The 13600-nt window shown below is 41.4% G+C and overlaps 1 protein-coding gene across 5 annotated transcripts; it reads right to left on the bottom strand.

Moving 5' to 3' along the window:
• Nucleotides 1-933: 933 nt before the first annotated feature.
• On the bottom strand, nt 934-10275 carry OXSM (3-oxoacyl-ACP synthase, mitochondrial). 5 transcript variants are annotated; one of them, XM_030445706.1, is made up of 4 exons: nt 10203-10268; nt 9210-9426; nt 7841-8858; nt 934-5162 (listed from the first exon to the last, which is right to left on the bottom strand). In XM_030445706.1, exons 3-4 carry the CDS (start codon nt 8821-8823, stop codon nt 4760-4762), a joined length of 1386 nt encoding a protein of 461 aa, XP_030301566.1. In that variant the 5' UTR covers nt 8824-8858; nt 9210-9426; nt 10203-10268; the 3' UTR covers nt 934-4759. The 5 variants fall into 5 exon arrangements, 4 of the variants coding, with proteins under 4 accessions (XP_030301566.1, XP_030301567.1, XP_030301568.1 ...); XM_030445707.1 differs by lacking the exon at nt 9210-9426 and adding an exon at nt 9747-9879 and having other exon boundaries at nt 10203-10266; XM_030445708.1 differs by having other exon boundaries at nt 9210-9445; nt 10203-10259.
• Nucleotides 10276-13600: the final 3325 nt, after the last annotated feature.

The raw sequence follows: 13600 nt of genomic DNA, 5'->3' as shown, positions 1-13600 counted from the left end.
CAATCCTTCTTATTGCTGTTTTATATCACTTCACTCCTATTAACATCTTTTGCAACAGACCATACGCTGCAAGAACTTTATATACTACCAGTTTGGTATTCCTGTATATTACCTGTCATATTAAAATTATTGTGTCTCCTGCAAGGAGGTACTGACTATAAGCAATTGATACCAACATATTTCTTTACAGTTCAGTAACTTAAGGTAGAAAATTGGTTTTCCAAGTTAAAATTAATCATCATAGTTACAAAAGTTGAAATGGTGTCTCCTGCCCAAGCAGAAACCATTATACATTCTGCTTAGGTTATAAAACTGCCTTCATGGTTTTTTTCTGTCATTGATGGTAGATTTAGAAATCAAATAGGGGCCTGTCTTCTCAAAACAATGGGAACTAAAGATATATTCCTAATATGTGGTACATAGAGAATTATTTCTCATCTCAGATGAGTCAGTAGATGCCAATGGAAACTGCAGAAGTTGTATGACAGGCTTGATAGAAATATCCAGAAGGAAGGAATATTTTCACTATGGTCTTAGCTGTGGAAAATGCCAATTTGAGCTTAAATTTTCTAATTTTTGAAAACAAGCTACAGAATTTGGGCCAACATCACTATAGAATCTATATCTTGAGGGTAGTTATTCTGCCCACATTGTAAGAGACAGGGACCTATGGTGATGATGAACAGAAGCCCTGTAAGACTTGCCCAAACTCACAAAGGTAGCTGAAGATCAAATGCTTTTTTGTTTCAGCTGGAATGTGGTTTATGTATCAAAACCAAAGGAAGACAAGAATAAGTGAAATGGTACATTTTCACAAGGCACTGAACAAGACAATGAAGGAGAATCAGCGCATTGCTTGCATTTTGTTTATAACACAACTTTTTATTAGGTTCCTTTAGATAAATGAGTTTCTGTAAGTTACCATAACCCAAATTTTCACTTCAAATGCATTTATTCCTAAAAAGAATAGTTTAAATAAAAATCTTTGATTCAAAACAAAGTTGTATTTTAAATAATCTCCTTTTACTTGGCATTCACCTCACCAATGACTAAGTAACTGGAACTGAGACATTTCTCAAATGACACTTGCATTCTTAGTCTCAGTGCTCATTTCAACAGTTTCCCATGACATCCTTCCTGAAAAACTGATTAATGACTGGGTAAGTAGACAATGAAGGAGACTCAAAACTGGCAGAGCTGTCAGATTTGAAGGATTGTGATCAGTGGCATGAAGCCCAGCTGGAGGCCATATATTAGTGAAGTACCTCACTGAGCTATCTGGGGGCCAGAACTGTTTAACATCTTCATTAATCACCTACACAATGGGATGGAGGCCTCAGCATGTTGGCTGACACAAAACTGGAAGAAGCAGTTGATATAGTGTGTATGGGTTCTGCCCTACATGGGGACCGGGACAGGGTGGAGAAATGGGCCAACAGGTACTTCATGTAGTCAAAGTCCTGCACCCAGAGAGGGATAATCCCATGCACTACTCCCCACCATCTCCATTCGAGGATAACCAGCTGGAAAGCAGCTTGACCTGGAGGTCCTGATGGACCAGCTGCCTTTGCAGCAAAGAAAGCCAAAAGCATCATGGGTTGCATTAGGGAAAGCAGCAGCAGCAGAATGTTGGAGGTGATCCTTCACTTCCACTCGGCACTAGTGAAACACATCTGCTGTGCTGGGTTTGGTCCTGGGATCCTCAAAATACCAGAAACATGGACATACTGGAGCAAGCCCAGTGAAGGGCCACAGTGATGGAGGAACTGGAGCATCTGATATGGGGAGAAGACAAGACAGCTGGAACTGTTCAGCCTGGGAAAGACTCCAGGAGTGTTATCAATATGTATGTTCACCTCATGGACGGAATGAAGAAGAGGAACTCTTCTCAGCAGTGAAGTGAAAGGCTAAAAGGCAATGAGTACATACTTAAATACAGAAAATTCCAGTAAAATGAGGGAAATTTCTTACAGTGAGGGTGACCAAGCACTGGAACAGGTTGCCCAGAGAGGTTGTGGGGTCTACATCCCTGGAGATCCCCAAAACCCAGCTGGACATGGCACTGAGAAACCTGCTGTAACTGGTCCTGCTTTTAGAAGAGGGTCTGGACAAGGCGACCTCCAGAGCTGCTTCCAGCCTCAGCCACTCTGTGATCCTGCACAGACCACTTGGCTCACAGAGGTGAGTTTCAACACTTCAGATGTAGGCTTCGAAATAAACACTCCACCAGCATTTCCAGGTTTTTCTAATCAAGTAACTCCAAGCTTACATTATATAAGCTTGTAACTCCAACTTCATAAATATTAAGGTTTTTTAATTGAAACTCTGGACTATTGCATCTCTCAATTGTTAAGATGAAGGGAGAACATTCTGGTTTAATATGTTGGTCAATTCGCCCACTTAATAGTCTAGCAGCAGAGAGAAATCTGTTTTCCTTTTATGTCTGCAGCTACCATAATAAAGCAGGAATTAGCAATAAGTAGTCCCTGATCAGATCAGTGGGGTACGTGACAAAAAATAATTATTTCAAACAAGTAAATAAAAACAAAACTTATACAAACAAAATCCAAATAAACAGGGTTTAAACTTTGACTCTATTTATTAAAAAAATATATTAATTCCCTACAGGGCACACTATTTACTACTTCATCTAGGCCTCTTAAAATTATCCATAATCAAAACACCTACAACAGCTGTTGTCAGAAAGCTTTCATGGTTTAAAGGTTACCTGCAGCAGATTATTACATTTCAGTGAGCTGAAGTGAGAACAATCTTTTAATCATTTCAGTTTCTGTTTTATTTTTCTGTGCGACAGTATAATCTGTCTTTTCATGGTTGATACCCAATAGTCTGGAGCCAACACTTCTGGGGCAATGAACTCTGCTATCAGAGAGAAAGGGAAGCATTATCTCTCTGTCACAGTATTAATTACAGGTCTGCAGCTATGTAACAAGATTGTGTGAGTTTAGTCAGACTGTACTTCAGGTCCACAAGAATGCAGAACTAATCCAGTCTTTCCATATTCCACCCTAGATTACAACAACCCAAAAAAGTATTATCTCCAAAAGAAACTCACTGATTGCCTGCAAATTCACAACCCTGCTGGTAGCCCTCTCCGAAAGGATTAATTATTTATATTAATTCATTTTAGCATGAATTTTCAGAGTAATGTTGGATTTTATAGTCTGTCTTTTATATTGTATCCAATCCACATCATCATTCATTGCACTGCTATTAACTATCACAAGCTAAGAGGCTTGTAGGTATCTTTCCTGACAGCAGATTCTTATACTCCCTCTAGTCTGTATGCTCAGAGTCTCCCTTTGGCAACACATTATTTTACTTTCAGGCTTATTATTCATTAATCTCTTTTGGACTGCAATGCTCAGTATGAGCTCAGCTTCTGAAAGAGTGCTAATCATTCTTCTACTATATTTTTCTCATTATTCTCTTTAGCTTTCTATTCAGTAAAGACAGGAAATGCAAAAGTTATGCAGTTCCATATCACCATTCAGACCATTTGTTTAAATAATGAGGCTTTAGGGTACTGCTAAGCCTCATGATAGCCCATTAGTAATCTCTTTCCAGAATGGAACTTACTTATAGTATAGCTACACTATACATCCTGTACTTTTAATCAATTGAGCTACTTTGCATCCACTTATGTGGGTCAAAGGCTAAAACCACTATTTTCAAAAAGAAAACTGGTAAAAACTCTTTTAAATAACTAATTGGGACATTTGACTTCACTTACAGCTGCAGTCGATTGAGGCACTACTTGGTGCCAGATGCAGGAGACAGCCTGCAACACCAGCCCTAGGTATAACTTTATTTTCCTGTTCTTCTCCCTTCTCATCCTCTACACAAGTCGCAGATTTTTATTTTTTTCCTAAAAGATTCCTTATTTTTCCAGCACTGGTTAGTCCTGTTTTTCCATTTTGGAAGGCTAACAAGTGGTTTCAAGAGTCTTTTTTCCCTTTTGTGAAACAGTTTTTAAAATCCTGTATTCTACCCTCAATTAATATACCTCACTATTCTTGTCTAAAATTTCAGAACAAAAGAGGTTACCACCTACTAACTTTTTCCCTGTGCAACATTGAAGATGTATAGACCATGCTGTATGAATGCTTCACTATTATTGCTCCACACCATGGCTAATGAGGTATCATAAAATATGGAAATTAATAAAGCTGAAAAGAAAACAAACTACTCGCAGAAATCTTATGAAATCCTGTATTATTGTCTCCTGAATATCATTCATGTGGAAGAATGTGTGTAGGTCTATGATATTTGATGAGGAAAAAGGCATAATTATAAATTGAAGAGGTAACAAAGTGGAGTTCAGTCATAAACCTTGTATCACCACACAGTTGGTCACCAAGTCATGACTGGAGAGTTCTATCTTGACAGCCAGTCATGCTTTTGCATAACTTTTTCCAAGCAATTTCTGTGCCACACGTATGTGAAAAATGTATTCTAATGAAGTTAAAAAACAGAAGGATCAATATCTCCTCCTCTAGTCAAGAATAAGAATTTCTTTGCCACACATAGAAGAGGTCTTTTATTTATTTCTATTAAAATGAGTAAAAGAAATTCCCTCTTTCTAAAATAGTTGCTGATGTAAATGTTATGGCGAATAAAGTTCGTAAGGATGAAAATGAGCAATTCTCAAAACTGAGAAAAGATCAAATTACACATTAGGGGTGGCAGCACAAAAAATCATTGGAAGTGCCATTGTTCACAACGTGGGCAGCACAAGTTAAACACTTGCAAAGCACAAAGTTGCATTAGTACCACCAAAGCCAAATGAATTTGTCAGTGCTATACGCCGTTTTGTGGTTTTCCACTCCTGAGCTTTTAAAGGAACATAATTGAGATCAAACTCTGCCTCTGTTTTCTCTAAGTTTAGAGTAGGTGGCAACATTCCATAGTAACAGGACAGAGCAGTAAAAGCTGCTTCAATAGCTCCTGCAGCTCCCAAGAGATGTCCTGTTGCTCCTTTTGTTGAGGAAACAGCAATATTACGTGAATGATCTTTAAAAAGTCTCTTGATTGCTTGGTTCTCAGCAGCGTCTCCCAGAGGTGTAGAAGTAGCATGTGCATTGACATATGTTACATCTTCAGGTTTGATACCAGAATCTTTTATTGCTGCAGACATACACCTAAGGAGAAAAAGAAGACAGAATGCTGAAATTCCCATTATAATTTTGTCACTAACACACAAGCACTAACCAAAAGCAGAAGCATAGGGTGTTTTAAAATGTTTATTTTCATAAATCTGCCTGACATACTTTGCCAGAGATGTAAATGACAAGAGATGGATTAATCTAACTAAACACACTAGAACCTATATTGATATTGAGCCACCCAAGAGAGAGAGTGTAAGTGGTGAGGCCCACTATTAAATCCAAGTTGCTAAAAATTCCCCAGTTGGGAAAAATAAAAGATATATAACAAACAATCTCTACAGGTTTCGTTACTATACCAAATATCCTTTTCAATGCAAAATTTGAAAACATTAGAAATAACTACCTGAAACTATTAGAAAAATTTACCTTCCCTCCACTGAAGTTTCTCTACTGTAGGGACACATTAATATAACGTTAAATACAATGGCTCAAGCAATCCCCTTCTGATTGTAAGTGAAAAGAAGATTCTCTGGTTTTTACATTTTGCTATTTTAGAATTTTACATAGTGCTCTATCAAACAAAAACATTGGGAACTCAAAGAAGAATTCTGCAGTCATCCTCCTCGTGAGCTTCTTTTGCACGCTTTCTAGAGGCTAGAAAATGCCAAGGAGATACCACAAATCCCTATGCATAAAATTAAATATACTGAAAGACCCACTATTCATACCACATATTCTGTGGTATGTTCCATTCCAACTCATGATGAGCTGCATACTGAGAATGCCTCTAGAAAACTTTTCACAAAAGAAAAAGACACACAAAAGGATGGATGCAGCTTCACACTATGATTTTTTCACAGATTTCCCACAGAAAGGAGAGATGAACCACAAAGTTCTCTCTGCACATACAGCTTAACAAAGTATCTCTGAGTAAAAGACTATTTGAAATGTATGCAAAGTAAATAAAAGGAAGATCACAAAAAAACAGACAGCACAGGCAGCTGAATAAATTTAAAGGTCTCCAGTGTACTGAAGCATCCAGCTTAGGTAAGGTTGGAGGCCATAGATGTTCACTGTCAGTTGACAGTGAGCTAACGTTCAGGAAAAAAAAAATTCTGCTTAACCACAAGGGAAATATACACTAATTTAGTTAAATACATCAGCTACAAGGAACATAATTATTTCAGGAGATAACATATTAATTGTGTAGAACATATTTTATATCCACACTTCTCAATCTAGTTTTGTCTCTCCTTTCTAGCAAATTTATTCCAACATATGTATTAAGTCTTCAATGGAAGTAGTTAACAGAAAATGACAAAAAACACATTCCCCTGACATTTTTGGATGCAGCAAATACAATTCCTAAAGAAAAATAAGAGAAGCATATACATTTCAGATTTAATCCATACATCACCACAGTAACGAAATATTGGTTTGAAGAGTGTATTAAGATGTATTATTTCATTGCAAGGGTGGAAAGGCTCAACATGTTGGAGATACCAAGATTAACTTTCAACTACTACTCACTGTGAATTTGATTTATATGCTACCTGATTGCGGTAGCAAAACACATAAAAAAATCTGCTACATAATATTTCTGTATCATCTCAAGTGTAAACAAGCCAGAAAATTTGAGAAAAGACACTCCTGATTACTCACCTCAGACCTAAATCTGCAGAATAACTAAATATGAATCAAATAGCATAGAGGGAAACCTGCTACATTGCACTTCTTGAAAAATAAATTCATTCAATACAGATGCAAACAGAATTTTACAGCACCATGCAGAGAGTTGATCTTTGTGCAGTGACATATTGAATTTTGTTATTAAATATTCACATGTATTCAGAATAATGAAAACAAAATCTTTACTAGAGATTCCAGTGTCAGCAGTATTCAGTCCACACAAAGCTTACAAATTTTCACATGCAATTTAACTGACAATTTAATTAGGTGAAAGATAAAGATTATATCTAGTATGATAACTGGCTTTGATGAGACTAACAATGGTAATTAACCATCTGACTAAATAGTACTGAAGTATATTTCTGTTATGCCCCTCCACCAACACTCTTAGCTGCATCTACAAAGCATTTACACATGATGATAACATTAGCATATGATCTTAATACCTTCCCTAACTAAACTTCCCTAAAGAACTAAAGTATTTTCTAAATAATACCAGCCACAATATCAATACCAATTACATGTACAGTAATTATTCTAAGAAACTAGATCCTCCAAGTGCTCTTCAGCTTTCTTGGGGGTTTTTTTAGGCATACTTTTCCCCTTTCTGACCACAACTAATGGCATGACCTGCTTTAGCAATGGTGTCTCCCTTCACTATAGAAAAAGGGGGAAGGAGAGCCTGACAAGGTTCTATCATACCACAAAAAACTTAAAAAAGGTTTCCACTGAGACTTACATCTGTAGGCACCAAATGCAAAATATTTTCAAATTAAGCTTTTGTAGATCTACACAGAAAGGCTGATGCTAGCAAGAACTTGCCTTCACCTTGTTACTAAAAAAGAAAATTGGAGCAAAGCCTTACCAGAAGCTCCTTCATTTTTCAAAGCAACTTTTCAGGCTTTTGGAAAATCAATTCACGATTGAACAGCATTTCTCTAAGAAAAGTATACAACAACAGCAAAAAATGTACGCTCTATAATTATTTTATAAAGCAACCATCATCAACATACAGTTCTTACCTGAATGCACCATCTCCCTCTGGATTAGGTGCTGTTATGTGGCAAGCATCACCAGACAGTCCATAACCTAAAACTTCTGCATAGATTCTAGCACCTCTTTGCACAGCATGTCCATACTCTTCCAAGACGAGCACGGCAGCACCCTCTCCCATAACAAACCCTTCCCTCTGCGAATCAAATGGCCGACAGGCCATCTTAGGGCTTGAGTTAAAACTGGTGCTGAGGGCCCGAGCTCTTGCAAATCCAGCCAGGGACAAAGGACTAATACAAGCTTCAGTCCCTCCAGCCAACATGACATCAGCATCACCAGCAGCAATAAACCTAAAGGAGTCTCCAACAGCATGTGCACCTGTGGTACACGCAGTTGACACAGCATGATTCGGCCCTTTCAGTTGGTATTTAATGCTGATCTGGCCTGCTGCCATATTGACTAAAATCTTTGGGACAAAGAACGGGCTGACCTTGTTATAACCCTTTGTTTTAAATAAAGCAGCTGTATCAGAAATCTCTTCCAGCGGAACCATTCCCATCCCTATTGCCACACCGGCACTTAAGTGATCCTGTTCAGACTGGGGAGACCAGCCAGAGTCCTTCATTGCTAGCTCTGCTGCACCGATGGCCATGACAGTGGCAGAACTCATGGATTTGATCTCTGACTTTGACACAAAGCTTTCTTCACTGAACTGACCCTCCTTGTTTCCCCTGGGCACACAGGCAGCCACTTTACATGGGACGCCTGCATATTCTTCCCCATCTAGTGATACAATCCCACTGTCTCCTTGGAGAAGGCGTTTCCACACAAACTGAGTCCCCACACCAAGAGGGGACACTAATCCAATACCTGTAACAACTACTTTCCTTCGACATGCGGGCAGTGACTTGCTGAAAGCTCTCCTGTGGCTTTGTAAAGGCTGATTCAAATTCAGACTTCGGAGATGCAGATTTGCAATCTTTGATATATCCCGTGAGCACTGTGAGAACATGATGGAAATCAATCACTCCAAGCACATTCCTGTAACTGGGAGGGGAAAAAAGTCAGAAACCCAACAATAAAGCAGCCAGTGTGAAAAATATTTCTAGCATGTTGAATTATGTTTAATTAATAACTTGTTTTCTACATGAAAGCCTATATTAAACCCTGCATGAAAGGGATATCATTTAGAATCATATAATGAATGGTTTGAGTTGGAAGGGACCTAAAAGATCATCTAGTTCCAAAACCCTCTGACATAGGCAGGGACACCTACCACTAGATAGGTGCTCGTTTCTGTGTCTGTAATCAGGAATAGAATGTGTTACAAGCAGACAGGGCAAAGAATCACATCCACTTCGTCAACACCTCTAGTGAGGTTCTTCTACCTTAACCTACTCATGAATGTGACTGTGCCCTGCGAGGCACTCCTCTCCAGATCTGTAGCTCCTCTCTGGCTTTGCCTGAGCCACCACCGGGTGGGAAGTTGATGGCAGGGACCCAGCACACTGGGGCGGAGCAGAGGCTGTGGCACAGCTCTGACAACACCTGCCACAAAGGCTCCGAGGGGTCGAGTCGCCTGCTTTTGGACTCGGTACCACGGCATCACCAGGTCCTGGGAGAAAGGGAGGGAGCTGTACAGGGACCCGGGGGTGGTGGGCAGGGTTAACACACTGCTGCTAAAATACACAGACCTGCTCTTTCCTACAGCACGACTACACAGCAGGGTTAAAAAACAAAACAAAACAAAAGAAACTAAAGCCAGCACTTAGTGGGTTTTTAAAACGAACTTGCTTTAACTCCTGACCAAAATTAATCATTATTCTCAGCCCATTAGCCTGCAATTTATCAAAAGATCGGGGGAGTTTAATTCATACGACTTCAGGGCAGTGAGTGGCCAAATGCCACATCCAGCTTTGAATAAAATGCCCTTACCTGGGTTAAGATAATGAGGTCGTTCCTAGTCTGACCTAAGCTATGCTACCTACACACTGCGCACGCCGAAGGGAAAAACAAACGGGGGAGAGAAGGGGAACGTCTCCCCGGGAACAAGAGCCACCGGACGTCACTGTGTGTTTAAAGGGCATTAACTACTTTTAATGTTTAAGCGAGGAGTCAAACCCACAGCCAAGGCTCCTGGCGCCATGGGACTCCCCTGCCCCATCTCATGACGGCCGAGGCCGCCCCGCCCGTCCCGGCTCCGCCATTGCTGTCCCGCCGCTCTCCGCTAGGGGCAGCCTGTCCCGCGGCCCCGCCGGCCGTGGGGAACCCGGAGGGTCTGGAGAGCCCCCACCTCCCCCCAGCCCCAGACCGCATCGGTACCTCCGCTGCGCGCGCTTTCCCCTCTCACTCCCTCCTCCCCCCTCCCGGCTCCGCGGTGGTTGGCTCTACCTCCCTCTGCCCTTCCGACGGCGCTGGGCCGCACCACCCGCGACCGACGGGGGGGGGGACGAGCACGCCGCGGCTTTGTAGCCGATCCCCGATGCCACGATTGGTGAGGAGAGGCGCCGGTGAATCGGTTACTCGGCGGTGGATTGCGCCGCCTGGCGGTGCTCCCCGCTCCCGGCGGGCGGAGGAGGGGGCGGTGGCGGCGGCGGCCGAGGGGGCCCTGGGTTGATGGGTGCAGGCGGGGAGGGAGCACAGGTTATTGCAAGAAAGACAGGGACGTGCTGGACCGTGTCCAGAGAAGGGCCCCGAGGGCTGGATCACCTCTCCTATGAAGACAGAATGAGAGAGTTGGGATTATTCAGTCTGGAGAGGAGGAGGCTCTGAGGAGACCTTATTGTAGCCTTCCAGTGTCTGAAGGGGGCTACAAGAAAGATGGGGAGGGACTTTTAAGGATGTCAGGTAGTAATAGGACCAGAATCCAGAGGGAATGGATTCAAACTAGAGGAGGGTAGATTTAGATTAGGTATTAGGAAGAAGTTCTTTACCATGAGGGTGGTGAGACACTGGCATAAGTTGCCCAGAGAGGTAGTGGATGCCCCATCCCTGAAAGTTTTTAAGGGCAGGCTGGAGAGGGCTCTGAGCAACCTACCTTTGGCAGGGGAGTTGGAACTAGGTGATCTGAAGGGTCCCTTCCAACCCTCAAAATTCTGTGATTCTATAATTAGCACTGAGAACTGGTAAATGCAAGAAAATCGCTCACTTTCCCAATCCACCCGTTTCAAACATGCAAAAGAAGACAAAACCCTGAAAACCCCAAACAAGTCTGTGATCTCAGTGGAAAAATAGCCCAGGAGTGCAGCAGAGACTGGGATCCACCTGGCTGGAGAGAAGCTCTGTAGAAAGGGACCTGGGGGTCCTGGTAGACAGTGAGCTCAATATGAGTGACCAGTGTGCTGCAGCAGCAAAGAAAGGCAGAGGGATGCTGGGCTGCATCAACAAGGGACATCACCAGCAAAGATAGAGATGTCCCCATCCCACTCTTAAACACTTGTCACACCACAGCTGGAATATTGTGGCAGATGTAGGCAGACTGGAGAGGGTGCAGAGAAGAGCCAGAAAGATGACTTAAGGACTGGGAAGCCTGTTGTATGAGGAAAGGCTGAGAGAATTGGGCTTGCTCAACCTTGGGAAAAGAAGGCTTAGGGGAGACCATACTGCCATGTACCAGCATTAAAGGGTGTCTAGCAGGAAGATGGAGACTCCCTCTTTTTTAACAAGGAGTCACACGGAAAAGGTGTAATGGGTGCAAGTTACTCCTGGGGAGATCCTGACTGGGCATCAGAAGAAATATTTTCAGTATGAGAGCAGTCAGACGTTGGAATAATCTCCCCAGGGAAGTGGTGGATTCCCCAACGCTGGACCCTTTTAAGACTCAGCTGGACAAGGTGCTGGGCTGTCTCATCTAAACTGTGTTCCTACCTAGAAAAGGTTGGACCAGATGATACTTGCTGTCCCTTCCAACCTGGAATTCTAGGTTTTATGATATGAACTGAGACCAAGCTGCTAGCTATGCCTGAGATACCATGTAGGAATAGCTTAATTTTTCACTTGAGAAAGACAGTGGCACCACACTTCAAATACATGAAGTCTATGGAGAAATCATAGCAGAGCATGAAATGGATGCCAAAATCTCATCGACAAAGACTTGAAGCACCTACTGCAGGAAAAAGGAAGAATTTAAAAATGCCAAAAAGATGGAAGTGCAATATTTAGTAAGGAAAAATAAACACTTGTGTGAATTACTTTCTAAATGAAAAATCAGTATTTAATCTCTCTTTAGAAATAACATTCTTTAGACTTCTAAGGCTTCAGTAATTTTTTGGAAGTTGACTATTGGTTTTCTAATTTTTTCACACCACTTTGGTGTGAACACTTCCAAAGCATCATTTACAAATGTTATATGTACATTTAGAGTTACTTATTGTATAGAGATGCATTCTGTATTAATGTTACACATACAGTTAGCCTTTACATATGAGAGAGCAGAAAAAGTCACATACCTTTATGAAAAGCATGGAAAGGAAGTTAAAAGCTGAAGAAGCAGCCAAGGAACATGGTGTTATCTTAAAATTTTGTAACTTTGATACGAAGTCCATGATTTTGAGGGCTGTTTTGCTGACTTTAAACTATTCTGTGCCAGGTGACAGTGCTTACTGCTCTCCTCCCCTCACTCAACCTGACAGGGCTGGTGCCTTTACTCAAGGGCTGGGCTACTTTGAGTACAAAGCTCTCATGTATCTTCCCCCTTTAAAAAAAAAAAATTAAAATATTTCCATCTTGAGCACTTAATCCAACTGCTTCAGAATTAAAACTGCAAAAAAAGTCTTAATCCTGCTCCCTAATTCATGTAAATAATAGCTGACATGCAGTAGCAGGTTTCACACCCACAAGGCTATTCACAGGTAAGTACTTAAAACTGGTAACACCAGCAGCCCAGCCACCAGAGCCTTTGTGAGGCTATTGCTATTCTAAATTAACAGCAAGAAATAAATGGCTGATAATTAATTTGTGGCCTGAGAAGTCAGTGGAATGTCATCTGAAAGATAACAACCTGACCAATATCTTCTGGAGTAGCATCTAGCTACACTTCTAGCACTTCTTTATGTACATGACCATACTTGTCACAGGATACTGACAGCAGTATTGTGAGGCATCGTAATTATTTAACATGCAAATTGCACCTGAGCATTAAGTTGTTCAATGTGAGGATAAAATTTGCATTTGTTAGATGCAAGATTCTGCTTCCTCCTGATGTGCAAATGCTTCCTGCCTCTTCTGTCTCCCCCTCCCAAGACCAGTCGTGGGATAACAACCAAGAAAAAATAGGACAGTCTTATTTAGCTTTCAGTATCAGCTAAGATACGAAGTTTGAAAACATTCATCTGAAAGGAGCTTCTAGAGTCTTGAGTTGTGGGCTACATGGTAAGGGAGTAACTCTCAAGGTTTCTTAGTGTCAATTTTCCAATTTCCATTCAGGACTTTGTAAGCTTGGTTTGGTTGGATTCCATTAGTTAAAAAAGCGGAATAAAAAGTTTGAGATCAGTGTGAAAAAGGAAGCATGAACGGATTCTGTGATTCTGTGTAACGGGGCCAGGAGGAACTTAATGAGGTTCAACAAGAACAAGTGCAGTCCTGTACCTGGGAAGGAATAACAAAATGCACCAGTACAGGTGAGGAAGTGATTAGCTGGAGAGCAGCCTCATGGAGAAGAACCTTGGAATCCTGGTGGACAACAACTTATCCATAGGACAGCAATGTGCCCTTGTGGACAAGAAGGCCAATGGTATCCTGGGATGTGTTAAGAGGAGTGCGTCCAGCAGGTCACCCTTTACTCCGCCCTA

Source organism: Calypte anna, chromosome 2, assembly GCF_003957555.1.
Source record: "Calypte anna isolate BGI_N300 chromosome 2, bCalAnn1_v1.p, whole genome shotgun sequence".
In the NCBI taxonomy this organism is placed as follows: Eukaryota; Metazoa; Chordata; class Aves; order Apodiformes; family Trochilidae; genus Calypte; species Calypte anna.
Note: the sequence above shows the minus strand (reverse complement) of the source record. Positions and strands in the feature narration are given on the sequence as shown.